At 42.0% G+C, this 25,000-nt stretch overlaps 1 protein-coding gene across 1 annotated transcript in view; it reads right to left on the bottom strand.

Moving 5' to 3' along the window:
• Positions 1-25,000, bottom strand: part of epha7 (eph receptor A7) — a 100,181-nt gene that overhangs the window by 40,272 nt on the left and 34,909 nt on the right. Inside the window, exon 5 of the mRNA XM_066676132.1 lies at positions 23,310-23,645. Within this exon, the coding sequence (XP_066532229.1) occupies positions 23,310-23,645 (336 nt within the window). The remainder of the gene's footprint in view (positions 1-23,309; positions 23,646-25,000) is intronic.

Genomic DNA, 25,000 nt, shown 5'->3' with positions numbered 1-25,000 from the left:
TCTTCCTTATCCATGAAAGGATTGGTTTAAATGTTTTATTGTTGCGTACTGTAAACTGGAGATGTACACGATACAAAACACCAGCTCTACACTGACTGGGCCTCACATGTCTGGACATGTCTGTCTTTCCTTGTTTTGTGAAACAGACAAAGATAGAAGCCCCTAACTGAAGCTCGAGTGGTTGTAGGAGGAGCCAGCTGTAGGCTGTTGGTGTATAGTGTTTATGAGTCCAGATTTGGCACTTGTTTTTGTTTCTGATTTAAAATTATCCCTGGGTCGAAACTGACCGTAACAACAGAAAAGTCGTAATTTTAATAAGAGCATTTGATAATTTAGTAAAAAAAATATAAAAATAAAAATTATTACTTTGCTGAAATAGAAGTTCCTGACAAAGTCAAAAAGTCTTGATGCAATCAAAAAATTTATGAAGCACTTGTATACATTTAAAACCTAAAACGGGTCGCTCAAGACCCTAACACACGAGGAAGGCTAAGTGGAATGAGCTTCCTAGACTAAAACAAAGGCAGGTTATATTTAGCTGAGTTAATTTTCTAAGTAAGATCATTATTTGTTGATCCTATGTCCAGGACTAGGTTTAATCTACTTTCCCAGACAGGCTTTAAGACTATAACCGAGCACCTAGCCCCAACTCCACGTCTTGCCCAACTCCTACTACAAACACATGCTATGACTCTAAGAGCCGACAGGTTCAGGCCCTACCCGGAGTTTTCAGACTCCAGCTGAGTAAGTCTGGATTTTGGGAAACACTGGGTGTGTATCCCCGGCCGGGACCGCAGTGACTAACCCTGACCCCTAACTCGTCTCCACGCTCAGGCTAATCCGCCAGCTGCTGCTGCTGCGGCAAATATTGCGCAAGCTTTTCTCTTGAGTCACGGCTGTAATGCGTGTTTGCTGCCACTTGTTTGTCAACGCAGGTGAGACGGCCTGTTATTATCCCGTCTCATCTGAGCCTGACGTCTTCTTTACAGCCGCATCACAGCACCATGAAGGGAATCAGACAGGTCGGATTGCGTCGGATTCTCCACCGTGCCCAGACCGGCTGCTCACAAACAATTTGTCTGGGAGAGGGTTGAACTGCAAAACCCCGTCATGCTTCTGCAGGCCTTCTGGTTGATGGTGGCCCAGCAAATGATAAACCACCATGAATAGAAAGGGCTTTGTTCTGTTAGCTTAAGGAAACATCGGCTGATTGTGATTAATGGACACTCGCTGTTAAAAAAAAAAAAAACAAAAAAAAAAAAAAAAAAAAAAAAACACAGAAAACCCCTGTGAATCACAAGAGATGGGAGTTTCCATCTGAGAATAAAAGATAAAAGATATGTATTTTTTTCCCTTTTCAGACGCTCTCAGGATGGTTGCAGTGACTGTCGTGGTGATCGTAAATCTGCGCTGATCAAAACACCAACACTGATTTATCACCAGACACAAACCAACACATTTCCAGTCCTCAGAAGTCTAGAGTTATTACTGTCACTTTGCTGATGTTGGGCCTTGAGCTTCACTTTTACTGCAGCAGTAGCTATCAGCATGTTCCGGCCTGCATTTCTAAAGCCTTCCTGATGGTTTCAAAACCATAACATGGCATAAACAAAGTGCCTTCTATCCTAACAGTACACACCACTTGGTCTCAATGGGAATTAGTACATGTGTCATAAACACACCCTTCCCAGGATATGTACAATGTGTTCGAGGAGCTATCCCTAACACTAACACTAGCCATAACCTCAAATCAGATCTAATCAAATCAACGTTTCATTTTCACACCCAGTACAAGTGGCAGTGAAATGCTTTGTTGACTCCTCACTGCCATGAAACATAACTCAACATAAGATAGACTCTATAAGATAAAAAGATTAAAAATAAAGAGGTCTCAGGTAAAAATAAAAGGATATATACAGAGATAATACTATAAAATAACCAAGGGAAATTTGCAAAGAATCGGAACCCTAATAGAACCCAAAACACAAAACGAGAACCTTAACCCTAAAACTAATCAAGATACCGGGCTTTGATGTGATACTGGGGACTAGGAGACTAGGGGAATGTGGATTGAATCCTCCCAACTCAGAGAGTGCGAGTCTCTATTGGAATCCTGGCTATAGACAGTAATGGACCCAGAGTGTGCACAATTGAATAGAATGTACACTAGGGAGGAAGAGATGTGCTTTATCGTCCATAAAGCATAAGACAGTCTGAATAAGAATGAGTCAGTGAGTCAATGAATCAGTGACTCAAAACATGAATCAGAAGACCTGAAGTGAACTGAACATCGTATTTATTTATTTTATTATTCTTTCATTTTCTTAAAGGCAGGTTCTGCTTCCAGCTTTACGTCACTGTCCTGTGCATGGCTTTGGCTCTCTCTTGGTTTGAAGATGAGTTAAGCACCGTGAGAAATCCAGGATTATGCTCTTTCTCACACAGCTTTTTCAGGGTCCTGTCCTCTGACTGGCCCGGGCCAGAGTGTGTGAAACTGACCGCTGTTAAGTGATCCTCTACCTGCAAAAACAAAGCTCTCTCCCTTACAACAGCAGGTCCATTCTACCAGCTACAGTCCAGTTATGATCTAACTTTTGCTAGAAGGACGTAGCATAGCCATTTTTGGTTCTGGGTCTATGGTTACAGCGAATAGCTTCACATTAGGTGTATTTCCCATTTAATTAACAATGTAATTGTATAATAACATACTAATAAGTATATCCAAAAGATTATGTTTCATGAATTCGGATAGCTACAAAGTCAGGTTAATATACAAAATAGGTCCTGCCCAAGGACACTGACTGACATAGCTTAGTGTGTCTAACCGAGCTGGGATTAGAACCCTTGTGCTATGTGCTGGTAGCTACATACCATAGACTTCAGAGGGCTAGGCCACACTCTCAATGCCCATACTGCAAAGTGGGCAGCTGTAGGAACCTGATAGTCGACTGTTTTCCCACAGGACACCAACCCATAATCCATTTTACTGTTGTTTTAAGAAATGAGAATAACCATAATATGCAGGATAAAGCATAACACACACATTTCCCAGTGGGGGCTGTAGGGGGGTCTGCTTGAGCTGGCCTTGACCACCTGGGTCAACCCGGGGCTTAGTACTGTGCCTTGAGGATTTCAAATGTGTGTGTGGAGGGGGGGAGGGGTTGAGACGGTGGGGTGTAGGCTTATCTGTGCTGCTTCTACTTAAACCTCTGCTTTTGATTCAACTTCCTCTGAACTATGGATTAAAAAAGCCTTATCTCCATACAAAGACCTGCAATCAGTCCAATCCACAACAGCAGCCAATCTTCTTTCAACACACTCTGCTCGTGTGAACACTCCCCCGACCAGTTCAACACAAACCCACAGGTCTGAAAACAGTCAAGGGACGTCAACAGGTCAAGGGAGAGGTGTTATAACACACATACTACACATTAATACCCACTGTGTTTTTTCAGTTGAGGGTTACAAGACAACTCGGGTGAATCTAAGCCTAATAGACTACTTAAACTGCATTTGAGACAGCTACACATGAGCCTGTGTGTTGGCAAAATAGGTAAAGAGCGCCTCAACATCGGCGTTTAAAGAAGTAGAACTGCGATACCTTGGATGTGATGTTGGAGGGATGTTTGTGATCCAGACCGATTTGATGGGAAACCTCCAGAGCTGGAGAGTTTGATAATTTCTTAACAAAGCCCTCGCAGAGATATCAGCTCTTAACTCCACAGGCGAAGCTGAGATCTGACCAGCTACTAAACCGGAAAACTGGAAAAATTGGTAAGTTATTGCGGAAGAGTGGCTCCAGCAAATGAAGGAGGAGTGCTATCTAAGTTACATAGCGCTATATAGATAAGGCCAATTATATGAATTGGTTTTGATTGAGTAGGCCTCAGAATACGGGGTAAATGCCATAGGACCTGCCCCTCCTTTTGTCATTCAGTAATTACTAAGGGCACGTCTTTAAAATTGCCCCAATAACGGGGATAATGTTTTCCATTTCAGGATCAAAGAAGGACTCTTGGTGGTGGTGGGGGTGGGGTGTATATTGTTCAATCCTTAAAATGACAAAAGCTGCAGAGTGGTCAAATAAAACTTGCTTGATGATGGATCACTTTCATTCTCTGGTTAGAAAATGAGTAGAAAGTGATGCTGTATGTGTGTGTGCTTGTTAGGGGAGGATCCTTTGAAGTTATTGGCTTGATTATGGTCTGGACTCCAGCCTGATACAGTAACACCAATTTTGATTTTATTCAAAATTCATTCCTTCACTTTTCACCCACCCATTAATTTGTTCCCCAAGTAACAGGGAACTGCACTTCTAGAATAATGCACTGTTTAATAGCTAAGGAGACCTTAAATGTCATTTGCATTAAAATAAAAAAAAAATGTATGTAACAGTGTGTTGTTAATGCCTCATAATCATGTTATTAACTACTTATTCATGTGTCCTAAAAGAAGCCTACAAGAAAATGTTGACGTCTACGCTTCTACTGTTGTAATTCTTCATTTTTATGAACAACAACGTGTCTCAGAAATGGAACTAACACACTGTCACTGATAAGAAAAAAAGAATCTCCATTTCCTATGTTTTTTTTTTTTTTTTTTTTTTCATTTTTACCATTATTTGATGGGCTCAAAAGATACAAGGTTATTTCATGAGCGCAATGATAAGCTCCTCATCCAACTACCAAAAGTGGGCAAAATACAAAGGACAAAAGGCTTGGGACATAACAGAAATCCTGCCTGAGTGAATTCTCTTTAAGCAAATGGATCTAATTTGTAGTCAATGCCGCCAACTGCGTTTAATTGCATTGTCTGCTAAAAGTGGCCAGGCCTAACACAAGCGGCATTAAATAAAGCCCACCATTCAAATAACTGTTCCAGCCTGTGCTTTGTTTATTAGCTTGAATGGCTCTAATACCTCACCATTAACCCCCACACAAACAGCTATTCATATCCATAACCCTCTTCCCATTGCAGTCTGGGCCAATGGCAATGCTTTGCGTGGTGGGGAACAGCGTTCTGACCAAAGATCACCACCATCAATGCCCGTCAGTGCACAGTGAGTAGAAAAGCATTGTCTAAAGTTGTGCGTTGAAAAAAAGTTGAATCAAGTGAACACAAACCAAACAGGTGGCAGCGTGGGTGGGGTGTTGAAGGTGTTGGGTTTACAGTAGCGGCGGACAGGACAGGACTCTATATGTGAGGCCTGGATGCCTGTTATTTTGGAGGGTGCTGAGCTTTTTTGACCCATTCTGCTCCCAATTATCCAGAGCCTGGTGACAGACAGTGGCTTAAGCCCTGCTTTTGTGATCCAGACAGTTTGCCTGGGAGATCCAGATCCGTTTGGTCAGCACTTAATTGGTGGACGTGGCGTTACTGACATGTAAATACGGTGTGGTGAAACACCTTTGCAGAGCTGCAAAAGACCAAAAAGCAACTGTGGCTCACTACAGTTTTCCATAAAGAGCTGGAAATAATTTGACTGTGCCAAACCCAACAGTCAACAACAAAGAATCAAAACCGAAGCAACTGTACAGTAGGCAAAAGCCATAACTATTTCTAATGTAAATTATATCATTTTTTACAAGCAATTGTGGAGCAATCCTATTGGCCAGTTCTTCATGGGAGTTTCATATAACACAAAATATATAAATGCAGTGTTGCATGGCGCAAGATGACTTCCTCATGGCCATTCAGGAAGAAGAAATTGCTGTTCCTTCATGCTGCATACATACTTTAGTGTTTTTGCCACTGCAATGACTGTAAAACATCTGGCTAAAATATTTCTACCAATGAAAATCCACATGTCAATCCAAAAGGGTTTGAAGAAACTTTTATAGCACAGATAAGGACACGAGCTATACAGATGTTACACTCATTAACAATGGCAATAACAATACCACACACAGATGTGTCTAAGCTTTGATATCCCATCTGTGTAATGTGATTGGAATTGGATTATCATTAGCAGCTTTAGCCAATTTAGTTACTACACCCAGACTGTAAACTCTACAGATCCTGGATTATAAACATTGATCTTACTCTGGTACTTAATTACTGTTCCAAGGGGATTCCTTTTTATGGTGAGGTTGGGCGAGGTCATTTTTTTTACAGGGGTTCCTCAGTAATTTTAGTTCTGCCTGAATAAGCCACAAGAGCAATGTTTATGGCACCTACCTAAGACAACTACAAAGACAGACATCACTAAAGAATTATTTGAACGTGACTTTTACAAACTTTCCAGTCCCAAGCCTGCTTTGCCAACCATTAGGCCGCAACTGACCAGCTATGAACTTACTGCCAATAGCTACAGGCTATTCCATTTTACTCGAGTGGTCTTAACAGCATGCTAGCGTCTGACTTCCTGAGTGAAGACAGATACAGATTCATTACACGCCCTAGCACTGTTAACACTTGAGGAATCCATGACAAAATGTGACACATCAGAAATTAAACGTCATGCCTCTCATCTCTGGAGAAGGTCAGAATTACCATCCTGAAAACTGACACTCAGACTCTCCATGAGCCGCCAGGTGACAGAGGAGATCATCTGTGATGGGCCTGGTTTGACAGATCCAGATCCCCATGGGACTAAAAGACCACGCCCATATTCTTCTTGGACCAGACAGGGGTCTTTAGTGATGCAGTGGTCTAAGCACTGGCCCTATGATCAAGAAGTCATAGGTTTAATGTCGGGAAATGTCTGGGAGACCATCTTTATTAAAGGAAATGGTTCTGTATAGAACCCTGAACACTTGACAATTATTTTTTTTTTCACATGATTTAAGGGCTTTTGCATCATGAATGAGTCTATAGATGGTTTTATATGTATATGGTTCTACATAACATCTTTCAGAAAAGGCTTTATGGCACCAAATATGGTAATTCTATTTGTACAATGTCATGTTTGTTACCATAGAATAACTTTTCGTGGTGCCTTACATCTACAAATTGGAATTTAAAGCATTTTTGGTATAGTGTATTATTGTAATGCACTATTCAAACATTCCCCCACTCTACCGACAATTTACGATAACGGTTGCATATGAACATTTACCATAATCATTTTGTTCTGCCAAAAAAATAACAAAGCAATTAAGTACTTTGAAAATGGAAGTGGGAAGAATTTATTGCCGACTGCATTCATCATGAGATCCATCAGGAAAAAGAGCTGTAAAACAACGTGAGTCGATTTATTCGGTTCTTGGGGATTAAACTGTAACGGAATATATTTGTGAGATTTGGTTTTAATGACTTGACATGGAGGACCTGAGTCCACTCAGTGTTTCCTCTCAGGGAGGTGCTCTTTTCAAGTCGGTATCTCAGGGTTAGAGAGACTCTTTTGGCCAAGGGCTTGGAAACGCATTTCTGTTGTAAAAGATGGAACAGCGTATGACAAATTTATTACGAGCTACAAAACGATGTCTGAGTCACGTCTATCGCCAAGTTCAGGTCCTGTTTATGAGAGCGATGATGAGATGAGATACATCTGTTTAGACATGTTTACACAATCTCTCTCTCTCTCTCTCTCTCTCTCTCTCTCTCTCTCTCTCTCTCTCTCTGCCCACATACCTCTCTCTATATATCTCTTTCACCAGGAGAAAAGGGGAGGTCAGCAAAAGCAAGGGGACAGAAAAGAAACAACGAGACAGCAGTTGGTATTTTGTCTAACAACAGGTGAAAGTCCTCCCCCCTCCTCCCCCCTCAGCCCTAAAATAGAAAAATGACACTGGTTCATTTTGTCCACTCTGGGTGTGTGTTTGTCTACGCCGAGCTGTCAGCAGAGAAAAATCACTCTCCCGCTCGACTGAGGCAAGTAAAATAAGGCTTGAGCTCGAAAAATATACAACAATAAATGGAGAGATGGAAAAAAAAAATTTCCCAAAAAAAAACAAAAGTTAACCCTTTAAGGGCTGCAGTGATTGTGGTGGGCTTGTACATTGTAGCTGGTCTAGTCACGTCTTTAAACACATACATAGAACGTTTGTGTCGACCATTTACGGTGGAACAGAAAAGTCTATTAAGAAGGCAACAGAAAGAAAAAAAAAATTGGTAACACTTTCTATGAAGCCCATATTTATAAGCCTTTATAACTACAGTTATAACCGTTTATCTTGTAACTTATAAATATGTAGTAACAAAAGTGTCGCTATTCATTATAATGCCTTTTAAATGGATAATAACCTGTGCATAATTATAAAGCACTCATAATACATCTTACCAGTTATAAACATATTATTGATGCTTAAAATGTATAATAGAGCACATATTTATAAGCCATTATAAAGGAAATTATAACTCTTTGTAACTTGGTTTTAATGCTGTGTAAGCATACCTATAAACTCCAATAATGCCTCATAAGGCTCTTATAATTAACTATAATTTCTTATTTACTAACTTATAAATGTGTAGTAACATGTGTCACTATTCATTGTAGAGCCTTTAATTGGACAATGACCTGTGATAATTATAAAGCACCTATGACACATATTAATGATTACAAACAAATTATAAATGTTTAAAATGTCATCATTGTAATTATAGTTAATTATAAGAGCCGTATGAGGCATTATTAGACTTTATATGTATGCTTACACAGCGTTATAGTCACGTTACAAAGAGTTATAATTTCCTTTATAATGGCTTATAAATATGGGCTCTATTATACATTTTAAGCATCAATAATATGTTTATAACTGGTAAGATTTATTATGGGTGCTTTATAATTATGCACAGGTTATTATCCATTTAAAAGGCATTATAATGAATAGCGACACTTTTGTTACTACATATTTATAAGTTACAAGATAAATAATTATTTTTCATTATAAGAGTTATGAGACATTATTAGAGTTTATAAGTATGTTTATGAAGCGTTATTACCAAATTATAAACAGTTTTAACTGTAGTTATAAAGGCTTATAAATATGGACTTCATAGAAAGTGTTACCGAAAATTCTAAATCATTTAAGGTAGAGCAGAAAATATGAGTAAGTAGCTTTGATGGCAGAATATAAATGCGGCATCATTTAAGGTGGAATGGTGCCTAAATATAATTGTTGGACCCGCTAAGGTAGAGTGGAAAAGTTTAGATGGCAGGATATGGCAGCTACCATCTAAGGTGGAATGGAAAAGTGTAACTGCTGAACTATTTAAAATGAGGCACAAATTTGAGTGATATGCTTAGATGGCAGAATGTAACTGCTGCATGATTTAAGGTGGAACAGTGCCTGAATACAACTACGGGGCCATTTAGAGTGGAACGGAAATGTCTTTTAAATAGCCTAGGCCCCAGAATGTAACTGCTGAAACATTTAAGGTGGAGGTGAAACTAAGAAGTATGAAGCTTAGATGACAGATGGCAGTACCGTTTAAGGTGGAAGTGAGGATTTTCCTAAGTTCACCAAATTGACCATGAATGGTGACTGTGATACCATTCAAAAGGCGAACAACAATAATAAGTAAGTAAATAAATAAATAAATAAATAAATAAAGCCATTGCCTTGGATGACTTTTCTCTGCTGTTTTATTTATTTGTTGTCAGCTTTTCTTTGTTTTTTTCACCTGAATATTTAACGAAACCATCCAAAACATTCGCTGACTGTGCTGAACACCTGGCGGAGGAAACCAAAGGAGAAGAAAAAACTTTTTCAAAGTCTTTGTTTACAAGCCACTCTCTCCCAGAATCCTCCGGCTGCTGTTAGGGCCTCCGGTCCAGATGTGTGGCCCATCTGTCTGGGCTTGGGTTCTCTGATGCTCTCCAGTTCCCTCACACATGCTCAGTATCACTGGTGTATTTATACTGTTGTTTTATACAAAAAGCAAAAAGAAAATCATTAACCCCGCCCCTCCCTCCTCCTGAAGACCAGATGTCTACTGTATAGTCCCTCAGCTCTATTAAAAACACTATGGGACTGAAGGTAAACAAGTCTACACGTGTTTAAGAAGCAGCAGGTGTCTCAGAACAACAGCAGAACAACATTTCTACACATTTGTTGTTCTTTTCCCAGAATATTCTACTGTTTATTATTATTATTATTATTATTATTATTACAGAGCCCAGAGTGAATGGACAGAAAGGGAGGTGTGAGCATGGACATATGAAGACATAATAAGTTCCCTTCTTCACAGGAGACAGCTTGTAGACGAGACAAAAGAACAGACAGAATTTCACGCCAAAGGAGAACCTCTCAATTATACATTTTTTTTTTTCTTTTTTGGGGCTCATCTGGAGAAGGAAATCTGAGAAGTAAAGTGTGATGTAACCAGATGATCTGCAGGTACACTATGAATTCTTATGCTGCAAGAATATTAGAGTTATTAAGTTATTAGTGATATTATTGTTATTATTTTAGCCCCCGGGTGTCAAATTAAGATCTTTAGTGCAGACTATCTACAGGGAAATCCCATTGGACATGTGCTTATCCAAATTTGCATCTAAAGTCAAGCCTGGAAGAAGCTCCACAGCCCAGTGCTGGGGGGATTTACACCGTTCTTGTAGCCAATGGGCACTGAGTGCTCCACTCCTCTGGCAGTGCTTTTCTATGGAGACAGTAAAGTCTACAAACTGTTGTATGAGAAATATATAAGAGGTTTTACCAAGCTTTTGCACATATAGTGCACATCTATCAGCATGCGAAGTGTTATTTTACACAGTGTGAAATGTGACAGGGTTGATGGAACATCTTTAAAGAGAGTGGGTATGACAAGAGGTCAGAGAGTGTGAGAGAGAGAGAGAGAGAGAGAGAGAGAGAGGTGGAGATGTGAAATGGCACAGCTCTTTACCAGCATGGCACTCCCCATTCAGCCTGTCACACTCACTTCAAACATAGTGGGCTAAAGCAGACACGTTGACACATACACACACATAAAAAAAAAAAAAAAAAAAAAAACTCAGCAACTGCGGCTCAAAAGCCTGGAGTAGACTGGGCACTTTAATAATGTCACTTTAAATGTCTAGTTAATGCAGTGCTATGTTTACATCATATTTCCATTTCAGTAAAATGATAAAGCGCAGCAAACAAATCAATAATCATTTAATAAGTCAGCTACAGTTGAGAAATGGCACGTTTGGACTATGGAGAGACCTCCAAATGTTGAAAAGTATGAAAGTGCTGAGGACGTTGTTCTATTTGTGCTCCATAGGTGTGTAATCCTATAATACATACCAAAATAGCTACAAAGAAGCAACAGCTCGAGTTACAAATGAAATTCTGTGGTAATTTAAACAATGAATAAAAACTTGCAGACAACGTAAACAACCACAAACAAGCTACAATCAGTTTCTTCCTCAAACATACCATTCCACCTTAAAAGATGTAGAATGTCTGATAGAACACAAATGGAAGGGGTGAGTTTGTTTGCTGTGAGAACAGAGGATCTCCAGGATTGTCTATTTTGCCTTTACCTTCCTCCTGTGTTAGCTTTCTGTTACTATCTCTTATGTTAATTGGTCTTAAATCAGTCATAAGACATTTAATTATCAACCAATTAGTTTCTTCCCTCTTGTTGACCTTGTTATTCTTCCTTATCCATTAAAGGATTGGTTTTAATTGTTCATTGTTGCGTACTGTAAACTGGAGATGTACACTCTACAAAACACAAATTCTAAACTGACTGGGCCTTACATGTCTGGACATGTCTGTCTTTGCTTGTTTTTGTGAACCCTAACTGAATCTCGAGTGGTTGTAGGAGGAGCCAGCTGTAGGCTGTTGGTGTATAGTGTGTTTATGAGTCCAGATTTGGAACTTGATTTTGTTTTCTGATTCAAAATGTACACTAACAACAGAAAAGCCATGATGTTAAAAAGATAATTTTATAATTTAGTAAACAAAAAATGTTTTAATTATTTTGTTGAAATACAAAATAGTTCCTGACAAAGTCAAAAATTCTTGATGCAATAAACAAATTTATGGAGCACTTGTATGTATTTAAAACCTATAAACGGGTCGGTCAAGACCCTAACACAAGAAGAAGGTTAATTCACAGGATTAACATCTTCATTTATTTATTTATATATTTATTTATATATATATATATATTAGGTCTGATTTGGTTTGGTGTGATCTTGATCAACTCTGATTAAGCAGTCAGATGATCTGAAGAACATTGGTGGCTGTTCTCAAGTTGTGGTTTTCTTTAAATCAGACATTACATGGAATTTGGACCAATTGGGCGATTTGAAGGAACCATTTTCTTGGGCAGTAAAACAGTGAACAGATGGTCCCCAGTGAGTTCTACATGGCAAGGCATTCTACATAAGTGCAAACGCAGGTACACAGATGTGGCAGCCTCCAGCTGTGACTCCTGGTGCTGATGTTTGGGTGTGTGGCACATTGGTCTATGTGGTGTTCGTTGGGTCGAGGCTAACGTGTTTCATTTCCTCCAGTAGGAGGTGGGGCGGTGAGAGAAGGGGCCAATGTAAGGATCCAGAAACACTTAGACACTTACACACACACATACACACACATATCAGAGATGCCTGAGAGCAGCTGCCACCGCCCCCTGGAGCGCAGATTCCACATCAGATCAAACCTGCCTGCCACAGCTTGCATTTAAAACCTGTGAGAAAGCAGGAGGGGCATGCAAGGATGAGTAAGAGCATGATCACGAGAGAGAGAGAGAGATGTAGATACATTGTAATAATCTTCATTCACATGTGCATCAATAAGCCTTGGTTTCTCAGGACCCTGTTGCTAGCCGTTGCTCTTCCTAGCACCACTTTCCCTAGATACTACCCTCTGCATACTAGGAATACACCACAAGTCCTGATGTTTTGGACATGCTCTGACCAATACAATCTGTCCATCACAGTTTGACTGTAGTCAACGTGCCTCTTACATCAACTTCAAAAACTCGCCGTTTATTTTCCGTTGCATATCCCACCCTTTATTAGGGCTCACTGTAATCAAAAGAGTGGAGTTGTCCACTTCACTGATCAGTGATTTCTAAATTACATGGACTTTGTATTGTGTATATGGGTGAGTATGGCTGTTACATAAATGTATTGTGAAGGGTACATTTACAATTCCTGTGACTGTACATTTGGAAATTTTGCACTTTTGGAAACAAAAATAATGTTGTTTGGGAGATTTCCTGCCTTGCCCTGCCTCCTTAAATTTTAACAATGAAGGACACATTCCAGGCAGAATATGACTTTGGCAGATAATGGGATGCAGGAGTTGCATGATCAAGTAGGTCCTTCCTCAGATTCTTTAATTATAGTGTATTTTAAGCTGGTAGAAGTAATGATTTCTCGTCCAAATTCAGTGTTTTAATTGTCTGTTTGTTTGTTAAGGCAAATCTCTTAAGTGGTAGAACTCAAATTACACCACTGTTAGGTAGTGACAAGTTAATAACCGAGTAGTTAATCTTGAGATAATAACTGTATTAATAAGTCAGTTAAATGAGGTTCAAAGGCTCCATGTGCCAATGCACTCCCAACCTCTAGCTCTATTTGATTCAGTTTATAATTGAAGCACTGTGGCGTTCCCTATTTCCCTGCGTTCTGATGTGTTCTCATGCCTGGCTCGCCATTCTCAGGGTCAGCCCACAGTCTTTCACTGACCGAGGCCTTCAATTATCACCAGCCATGTGCAGCTGCCCGCTAAGGCACACCAGTTCTCTTTTAGCTGGACACTCACAGAGACATTCATTTCCATCCTGATCTATTGCTTGACTTACTTGAAAGTGAGAGAGAGAGAGAGAGAGAGAGAGAGAGAGAGAGAGAGAGAGATGGCAAGAAAGAAAGATACAAAGAGGTAGATGATTCCCTGATGCAAATCAGGGAAGCTTTCCAAGGATCGCACACACACACACTCACACACCCCGCTGAGCTCAACACCATCACTTCATATCTCCAGCTTTCCGCAGGGTGTTTGGAGACATCGAATCAAAGGACAAGGTTTGCTTGCAGAGAGGGCTACACAGGTAAACAGAGATGAGAAACAGACTGCACAAACATGCAAAGCTGATAAGGAGTCCTATCACCAGGGGATATCACTGAGGTTTAAGGAAGTTTTGCATAGTTGGTGGTTTGGAGGTCAGCTTGCCAATGCTTCGGCTGTAAGGTTTGACAACCCCATTTATTACAATGAGAAATGGAGAAGATTGGGATGTTACAGTGAATAACACCACTGCCCTCAACATGGAAGTGACCACATGGGTGAGCACAACACACTGTACCAATAAGATATGACCAGTATCCCAAGAAAATATGAATGTGCACTGTAGCTTTCAGTTGATCACACAGTAGCCTACCTGATTTATCTCAACTGGTAAAACTGAGTCCCCTGAGTGGTGCAGCAATTTAAACATTGGCCTTATCACCAAAAGACTATAGGCTAGGGGTGGGCAATTCAAAGAAAACTACATTTAGAACTTCTAATTGACATAATCTATATAATCTAAACCTATATAAATTAAATCAATCCTTCTCTTAATGTTGTTGTTTTATATATATATATATATTAATGTCACACACTGTGTGTTCATGTACTGTCCCGTCAAAGCCACACTACCGTGCATATAGTCACATGATTCTGCTCCAGCCAATCTGCCACATAGAAGCAACATGGAGGAGCACCTAAACACAAAGTACGACTGAGCAACTCAAGCAGTTTATACCAAAGAAAGACAAAAAAAGACAAAAAAAATTATAATAAACAAACAAAAAAATATTAGTACATTAATCATAATCCAGGTAAAATGTTCAATTAATCATGATATTGATTTTCAGTCATAACACCCAGCCCTACTACTGGTGTCTGTCAGAAGCGCTAAAATTAGGGGCATTGCATTTGTGGCAGGGAGCAGAGAAAAGGTAGGTTGGGCTCATCTTTGGGCACCTCCCAGCGCTGGTGGCAGTGTGTGTGATCAGGGGAGAAAGCTACGAAAGGATGTATTGGTGGGTGGAACATGGACAGGCCAAGCCTTATGTGATCAAATGGGGTGTGTGACTTTCCTTCTGAACCACCATACACTTGATGCCCTTCTCTGTCTATGTCTCGCCCTTTTTTGTGTCTGTCCATACACAGGGCAAGCTTTTTTTTTTTTTTTTTTGTGAGAGAACAGACAGTGGAACAGTGACTGCCTGGAACTGGTGCGCGCTCAAGCAGAGAGGATTCTGGGGGATTTGGGGTGCTCGGTCTGCCGGCAATAAAAGGCCTGCAACAGGATCCCGGCCGAGATTAATGACCGAGATAGGCCGCCGTAATGCCGTTTAAATGGGAAAGTAATTAAAGTGCACCTTCCATGAAAATTATTCATTGCTGAAGGATTGGGTGACGGACGGATCGGGACGTACTCTGCACAAAGCCGCAGGTTAAGTGGCCACGCCTCTGTCCGGCAAAAGGGGGCCTGGTCCCGAGGAGACCACCGGCATCTCGCACACAGCTGCTGAATCGAGGAGGACGGTCCAGGCCTTATCAGGTTACCTTGGTGTGGAATTACCAAGAGGAGACAGAGGGAGAAAATGGGGACAGAAGGAGAGAGCGAGGGATAGACTCAGCAAGTGAGAGTGTTCCAGGGATGGGAGTTAACGGGCTCGCAGGTAACTTAAGACTTCATACAAGTGCTACAAAAGAGGCTTGTGGGATCTGCGCTGTGGCAGAAACCCACACCGCCTGGCACCGGCCCACTGGGAACCCCGAAAATCAATCGCTCCATTCTGTTTAATGGCCCTGCCACAGATTAGGACTTTAAAAGAGAGGGATCAATGGCCTTATTGTTCTCCGAAGTGTGATCCGTCTCCGAGGTATCCAACGGGATCCGTCCGGCCGCGATAGCACATTGACGGAGTGGCCACATTAATTACAGGTGAAGGACCACCAATACAAGCAGCTTTAGTGCATCCAGAGGACGCCATGAACACTATGGAAAAATCACAATCTGGATTTTGAACATTTCTGCATCAATCAAATTATAATATTCTAATCACAGTGTCAATTATAGGTCCACTTTATGGTTCTATAATCATAGACAGCAATCCAAATGTTGCTCTGCATTCTCTATAAGCCACATTTCACCCTACAGGACCACCACCGAGCAGATATGGTTTGGTCGGTGACTCATCCTCAGCACTGCAATAACCCTTTTCCACTGTATAGTACCTGCTCTGCTTGACTGTACTTGGCTCTACTCGCTTGGTTTCTTCTCGGTTTTATCCAAAAGCTGGAGGACCTGCTCAACAGAACATAAACTGGTTTATTCGGGGAGTAAATATATCTCATGCGAGTTGGACTTTACAGAAACAATTCACTGGTGCATTTTGTTGGTCAAAATGACTGCTGCTTTAAGAAGAAAGAACCCAGCAGAACCCAAAGGAAGCTTGTTATAACCCACGCTTGACTCAGAACAATGCTGTTTCCCGGTGTCGCTTTTCTTCACAGTGCTACAGTGGTCCACTGTAGTGGGCTTTGATAAGAGCTAGCCTCCTCCAGCAAAAGGAGACAAGCACTCGGAGCGCTATTTACCTTTTTACACTCAGCGTGTGCAGAGAGGATCTGCGGATCAAAGCCCAACGCTTGCTCACGACGGTTCTCTATTTTTTTAAGGTGGAAGGAATAGCACATTTCAAAAGCAGCTAGGAGCTTTGGATCACGGTCTTGGTTCCTAACTCCTTGAAGGAGCAAATACCAGATTTGCTAACTCTCGAGCCCACTGAGATTAGCCCGAAATAGTCTGAGGAAGGAAGGAAATAATGCCCTGGGATTCAGAACTCCAGCCTGCAACCTCAAAACCCTCACCAGCCAGAACATGCTAACACCTTAATGAGGTTAGCATACATGCTGACTCTCTCTGACGAACCCGGGAGAATATCTCAGCTTTATCGGCTTCTGGGAGAAGTCCTGAGCTCCAAAACGTGCTTCATGGTTCCAACACTTAAGTAATACATCTATGATTTTCTGTTTATATGCACCAGTTAACCATAACATTAAAGCCATCTGTTTGTTTCTACACTCATGCTCTGCATACTTAGTTAGCCCCCTCTCACCATGTTCTTCAAAACCTTCCAGCCCTATGCTATGTACATGCATAATAAGGACAATGCATTCACGCTTATGCTTTCTCTATCTCTCTCTGTCACACAGATAGAACACCCCCTCAATAAAAAAAAAAAAGATAAATAAATAAAAAACAGAGACAAAAAAGAACAAAAAGTGGAGGCATGTTCATAATAGTCTAAGAGCGGCAAAGCAAGCAGAGAAAAAATAAAAGGACAGAAAGAGCAGAGAAGTAAAAAAAAGAGATGATAATGAAGCCGCTGCTTGAAAAACTGTAGCTATTTAAACCCTTTTAAACAGAAACCAGGAAGTAATTAGGTTTCAGAGTGAACAATACCAAGAGAGCACTCTCTCCCCCCACTCACTTTCTCTCTCTCTCTCTCTCTCTCTCTCTCTCTCTCTCTCTCTCTCTCTCTCTCTCTCTCTCTATCTCTCTCTCTCTCTGCATGAGTAAGTAACATAAGGGTAATTAAGGGGAGGTGTGAATTCCTCATCAGATGCATCTTCTTCTGCAAGCCCACCCCACACCTTTACCCCTCTCCTGATTAGAATGCTCTCTCTCTCTCTCTCTCTCTCTCTCTCTCTCTCTCTCTCTCTCTCTCTCTCTCTTTATTTGTTTTTACTCATTCTCTCTCTCTCTCTCTCTCTCTCTCTCTCTCTCTCTCTCTCTCTCTCTCTCTCTCTCTCTCTCTCCTTTCCCTCTGTCACTCTTTATCTCTCTTGCATGCTTCCTTTCCGTCAAGTCATTTTAGATGAGAAGACATTCATGAACTTGGACATATTTTCACTACAGCCTTAATTTCATTGGACTGTTCAGAGGTTTAAGGGTTAATCCCATGCCCTTTCTCATAGCCAGCATTTAAATACGTGCTCAGTATAGACAGAGCCGATGTTTCACTGCACCGTCCCTTTAAAGTCCACGGGTGAGTGGACGGAGGATGATACAGTCGTTAGTTCGGGCAAGAGCAGAGCAGCAGCAGCAGGTTTCAGGAAGCTCCATTCTTCCCTTTATGAAGCAGCCAAGCATCGCCGTGGCAACCCAGGGATAAAATTGAGATGGGGAGGCTTCAGTGGGCAGGGAATTGAGGGTGGTCAGACAGGGTTAAATTCCTCTATTTCAACCCGAAACAAGGAGCGCATTGTGCTGATTACCATCAGCCTGCATTCACCGCTGAACTGTGTGTCACACATGCATTCGGCCCTGCAAAGGTGAACATCTGAGCGCGCTCAGAAAATCTAGGAGCGTTTGCACACTCTCCATCCACATTTTATCAGCTCTGTCACTCCTTTCTTATTCAGATCTGATTAAAAATGCATGCCCATTGCTTGAAGTAAGGGTACAGCTCTTCAACTCGCTCAAATAACACACTGTCCATGCAAGGATTTGTGCTTTTGTGTGCTTCGTTGAAAGAGAGGAAACCCACACCAGCAGGATCTCAGAAACACAAGTTATTTATTATTATTTTTTTTTAGACAATTTCATTTTAACACTACACTTGTTGTCACAAAAGTTTCCTCTGGGTGACTGTCTGTGAGGAGTGTGGTGTGTTCTCCCTGTGTCTGCGTGGGTTTCCTCCGGGTGACTGTCTGTGAGGAGTGTGGTGTGTTCTCCCTGTGTCTGCGTGGGTTTCCTCCGGGTGACTGTCTGTGAGGAGTGTGGTGTGTTCTCCCTGTGTCTGCATGGGTTTCCTCCGGGTGACTGTCTGTGAGGAGTGTGGTGTGTTCTCCCTGTGTCTGCGTAGGCTCCTGCATACCCTGCGTAGCTGGGATCCACCGCGACCCTGAACTGGATGAAAGTGTCTGATGCAATATGTAAACAACAGACCAATGCAACAGAGTGATCTGGATCAGCTGCCCATTTTTTTCTATACTCACTGCCAAGGGTCATCCAGAGAGGTATAACTCCCACTAGGCACTAGGCTGGGGAGCTGTAACAGTGATGGTCCAGTTCCTTTGTTATCCAAATATATTATCACTACCTGACCTCACTAGTGCTGATTAATGGCTAAATGCCATCAAATCCTCACTGCAGTGTTCCAATAGTCTAAAGCATTCCCAGGACTAGAAACTGTTTCTTCCTAATAAGCTGAAACTAAAAGGAATGCTGGAAGCAAAAGTGTTCAAAATTATTCGGACGTCCACGGTGCATTAGCGCACGAAGCAACATGGCCGCATGGATCCAGCTTCCTCAAAGTGACAATAACTAATGACTCTATATTGCAGAGGGTTGCTGGAGTAATCGTCTGTTGTCAGCAAGCCAGGCATAATTACAAGTGGCTGAGGCTGAGATCAAGGTCTTTTCTCCCTCTCTCTCTCTCTCACCCTCTGTCTTTAGCTCTCTGTCTCTCTCTCTCTCCCTCTTTCTGTGCCCTTGCAGTCTCTCGCTCCACTCTGTGTCTCTGTCACGATCCCTGTCACCGAACATACATCATCGCTCCCTCATCTCCTGCGCTTCATCCCTGCGTCCGTCCATCCCTCCTTCATCCCACTGTCTGCCAGCCCTTATTTTCTCCTTCATTCTTTCAAAGGACAAAGAACGGGGGACAGCTATAACATCACATCGGATGTCTGAGACTTCATTATTTTGGGTTGGTTCTACAAAGAACCAAAGCGGGTCCGTACAGTGTTTACGCTTGTTCACATCCGATGATGAAATTTTTTTTCTTTTTTGTGATCTGTGTTTTTCCTCCTGTTACTTGCTGTCTTGGATTTCAAACATCATGTCCCAACTATCTCTTATATCTTCTAAGACATCTTCCAATGCAGGATACGTTCCAGTGCACATGGTCATTGGTGGTCTATCAAGGGTTAACAGCACAAAAAAAACAAAGAATTTCATAATTTAAAAGCTTTTTTTTAGACTTGAACTTGCAAGGACTAGCCAAGCAGACCTTCTGAAAACCCTGATCTTCAGCTTTGCATTATATAATTAAAAAGGCCTTTGCATCATTACGATCCAAATACACCACCACCTTGTCTGGACCTGAGCTCATTTAAGTTACATTGAACCAAAAGTGGGAAAGTGTCCTTTGGTTTGACAAACCAAAATCTGAAATACATTAACAAGTGAGGATGGGGAACATATTTTACTTCCAAACCTATAGCAATTGGTCTTCTCAGCTCCCAAATGTTTACAGAGTGTTCTTAAAGGAAGGTTCTTTTTTGGAACCTGTTGGTGGCATCGATCTCAAAATGTGAAAATATATTAAAAAAAAAACCTTCTCAGTGTCATCATTTAAAAAATTGCCTTGGTACAGTTTTAAATTAAATATAGGGTTTAAATCACTTGAATATCATTGCATTTTGTAACATATGATATTGGTGAGATCCTGCTCGTTTGGGTTTCCTCTCCTTAAATGACGCACATCCAACGTAAGCTGGGCAAGCATTCCAGATAGAGGACCAGTCCATTACAGGACATCACACATTCACCCAGTCAATCACATACTCACAAGCTCAGACAGCCAATCCTCTGGACTAAACCCAGGCAGACACAGGGAGAACACACCAAACCTGTCATAGATACTGACCTGAGGCAAGGTTTGAACCCTTGGCCCCTGGAGCTGTGCAACTTTGGCTCTACCTTGTTGTCATTCGTCAAAGAATATGCAAAAGTCAAACATTCAATCCATGTTTTCACAATAAAAATAACATGTACTGGGCTTAAGACCCTTGTACGAAGTAACATCCAAAGCGGTTTCCCTGAGGCTACACTACTGTTGCTAGCACTGCAGCTTCCTGCTGAAGAATTTACATTTACACCCAGCCCTGCACAGAAATTAGCTGTCAAGCAAGGTTATTATCTCATGTGGCTTGATTTGAAGCCAAATGAGTGTGGCCCTCCGTTTGTGTGTGTATGTGTGTGTGTGTGTGTGTGTACATGCATTGTACTTACAGTAAAACACCAAGACTATCAGACTCAGCTAACCCCTATTAATGACCATAGTCAGTATGCACTTTATGGCAAATTGTATTTCATGGGTGCTTGAGCATGAAAGAGAAATCTTGTTTGGAGGACTCATAAAAATAGTTCATTATTTAAAAAAAAGGTCTTGTACGAGTTTTCTCAAGCATGTGGAGACAGCGCTACAGCAGTTAAATACGAGGAATTCTCCCAGGAGACAGAGAGAGAGAGAGAAAAGCGAGTGAAAAAGAAAAAGAGCGAAAAGGGTGGAAAGAACGACACGCACTGCTTCCTGCCACCGGAGAGCCGGGTTAATAATGTTACTCCAGCCTGTGCAAAACCCTCCACTGCTTTTATCGGCAGTTTAATTTGTCCAAATCAAGTGCCGAAATCTGCCCAATCCTTCCGGCCAACACCTGACAAAACGTCAGCTCGTCACGTCAAACCCCTACGAGGTTTCACGTGGTTCTGGTGCAGAAACAAAGGGAAAGGAAGCAGGGAATCCTTGCGTGACTTTCATTATTTATCCTCCTCCATCATCAGCCGCGGTATCTGAGAATCTCCCACCGCAAATTACGAACCGCGGGAAAACGCCTGCCAAATCATTTGTCAAATTATTCCCACCGAGGTAAGTACAGCACGGCAAACACACACCAGCTCCAAATTACAGCGCCTCGCGATGAGAGGGCCGTCCAGCCAAGCAGCACAGCCCGAATCAAGGAAACCCAAGTGATCCAACCACTCCGCCCAATTACAAACGCTGTTCTGGCGCATGGCGTCATATTGGAACCCGTTTTGAAATACTGAGAGTTTCCACACGACCAGGAGGAGGTTGTGAAAACAGAGTTAGTTCCTGTGCTGGACGATTCCTCAGGCTTAGCCCTTGATGATTCTGGTCACTTGACTTCCCTTAGTAAAGAATGTGTAGCATCCTTAATATTCCTATGGGTTCTGTAATACTTCCTTATAGCCTCTGGAATAACTTTACAAGTGATCCCTCATTAATATCGTTATAACTTTAATTATCTCTGTAGTTCCACCTTAATATTTCTGTAGTTCCTCATTAATGTATTAGTAGCTTTCTTAAAATCTCTGCATCCTCTTGGAAATCTCTATAGACATCTTAATATCCCTGTAGTGCCTCCTTAATTTCTCTGTAGCCTCTTTAATATATATGTAGTTCAAGCTTAATATAGCTACATCGTCACTGATATAGTGACATCCTTTAATGTCACTATAACGTCGTCAATATCTGTGAAGTTCACCTTAAAATCCCTGTAGTCCCTTTAATATTGTTGTAGATCTTTTTTATATTTCTGTAGTTCCTCCTTAACATCTCTGTAGCTAACTCTTAAATCCTCAGACACCTCCTTAAAATATCTGTATCCAAATTAATATCTCTGTGTTTACTTCTTATATCTGTGTAGCCTTTTCTTAATAACTTTGTCATTCCACCTTAATTTCTTCAAAACGACTCTTTAGTTCCATTTGATCAGCAGAATCAATATTAAGTCTTCCGAGCCATCATTGACCAACTTTAGAGCAATAAAATGTCCCTCTGGGTCCCCAGACTGACCCCATGACGAATCTGACTGTGGTCAAGTGTATTACTTCACGAAGCTCTAGCTCTGGAGACGTGACTAATCATCGGCCTCCACCAGCTCTGCAACGTGACCTCAGACAGAATAGGCCTGTTCTCCAGACCTGGATTGTTCCTGAAATCAAATCACTCACTCGCTTCCCGTAGCCACTGCCCCTGGCCAGGGCAGAGCATGGTGCTTATCCTCGAGATTGCATGTCTAAGACAGGTCTTCAGTCCTTTGCCGCTGGGCTAAGTTACAAGGGTTTTCCGTGTGTAAAATGTTCAGACAAGTATTTGCAGGTTGCAAGTTGGACAACAGGAATGCAGTGATATAATATTCAAAGATGGATGCATAAACAACAAAAACAACAACTCTTTATGAGAATTATATGCTTACCACAACAACAGCAGATCACCAAGATGCCATGGTAAATACAGCTAGCTAGCTAACTACTAGTCAACAGAAAATAAGCAAAGAAGCATAAAGTTGACCAGTAGGACCTACATCCCAAACATCCAACTATTGGTTTAGTGTACTTTATATGACATCATCATCACTATACAATAATGGAAATTCATAAGCTTCTTTCACATCCAATAATAACCAAAGAGTGACCATGTTTTTAAACATTCACAACTTGCAATGATCTAAAATCTCTAGATACTTGACTATAATTGAAGTGTCAAACAAGTTTCAGGGACTTCACAGTCTGCCCACAGGTGAAGTTTAGTTGGTCAAGTACTCACAAAATCACACTATAACAGGCTTTAGTCCAAGGCAAGACTGTCCAGATTCTTAAAATACCTAGCGATGTCTTACCGGCTTGGCTGGTGGCGATGCTGACGGCAGCGAAGAGTCTCTGGGTGCGGCTAAGGTCCGAGACGCCATTGACAGCCTCTACCTCGAAGGTGTAGTTGGCATGGGCTAGGAGTTCACTGATGGTGACGTAGGTGTCGGTCAGGCCACTTTGTTGCGGGGTATAAGCCACGTTTCCACCGCATGGGACACACTCCTCTGGTTCCCAGCCACAGCGTCGGCAGATAATCCGGTAGGTGACGTCGTTGCGGCCTCCGTTGTCGGCTGGCGGGCTCCACTCCAGGGTGACGGTGGTCTGGTTGATGTTGTACACCAGGTTCTGAGGAGCAGAAGGGGGCCCTGGAGAAGAGAAAGAGGGAGACGTAGAGATGAGAGCGAGGAAGCGAGAACGAGAGGGAGACAGGCAGAGATAGGGGAGGATGAAGAAGAAAGAGGCGCCAGGAGAGACGAGTTATGTAAGCCCCGGCACTAGAAGAGTGACAGTGACACTGGGTACATACACTCACTGGATTATTCCTCTCCCCTCTCTCCTGCTGTATTAACCTGCCATGGGGACCTGCAGAATCCAGCCCCCTGGCAAATCCTGACACGCAATTATGCTGTAACCCAGATACTCCAAGATGTTCCAGAATGCAGGGGGAGTCTGGACTTTGAGAGCTGCCAAGGTCAGAGCAGACCGGGAGGAGACACGGCGCCGAAACAACTCAATAACGAGCTTTCAGGGTGAACGCTTGTCGAGAGAAGCCCACCGTACTCCGTTCCCTTCCCGTTCACTTCCAGACTCTCGGAATACCTACGTTAATTAACAGACGGTAAGGCTAATGAGTTCCTCATCCAACGATTAGTAGCAGAGGGCAGTAAAACGTTTATGTTCCTGACGAGCCGAGAGATGGGCAAACCGAATCCAAGCCGGAATTTACGAGTGGGAATTAAAAGGGAGTTATGGAGTTAACGGCGTCTCAAACAGCAGACAATAACCAGACGCCCGCAAAGGGATAAACAAGGTGTCTATTTATCCGGCACAACACCAGCTCATAAAACAATGACTTATGCCCACCCTCCACTATCCCACCCCAGCCGGCAGACCCCAGTCCTGTTGCCAAAATGGGCTCCAATCGTCCACTTTTTAAAGCCTGATTTACGGGAGGTAGGGTGAGACTATGAATAAAAATTGTCTGAAAAAACAAACAAAACAAAAATCAAGGTAATGTCCCCCCTGTCTGTGCTTTGTTTACATAATAGTGACTTGAAATATGCAACAATAATGTGTGTAGACTTCACACACTCACCCAGCCACACACTACACTCCTCATAGACTATGACCCAAGGTGAGGATCAAATCCAGACTCTACCTTCAGCACCATCACATCACCATATATATTTAGTCCTAGGCAAGTTACTGAACATCCACTACTTGACAGTACAGTCTGTCCACTTCTACCTGACATCTGGCATTCGACATGGCGTCCAGTGCTGAAACGCACCACCTGAAAGTAGTGGAAATCACACACACTACAAGAGGTGTCCATGTCCCCTGCAGAAGTGCCTGCAGTCCCCACAAAGATAGAAATGTCAGCTCAGTCTTAGCAGAAAACTTCGGCACATCCTTATGTACAAGCCTTGGATGTGAACTCACACTGTCCCCGGCAGTGTGTCCTGTCCCACGCTGCCCCGCAGGCAGGTGGCTGGGGCTA

Source organism: Hoplias malabaricus, chromosome 7 (genome assembly GCF_029633855.1).
Source record: "Hoplias malabaricus isolate fHopMal1 chromosome 7, fHopMal1.hap1, whole genome shotgun sequence".
Lineage (NCBI taxonomy): Eukaryota > Metazoa > Chordata > Actinopteri > Characiformes > Erythrinidae > Hoplias > Hoplias malabaricus.
The sequence above is the reverse complement of the archived record's forward strand: the minus strand, read 5'-3'. Positions and strand labels throughout refer to the sequence as shown.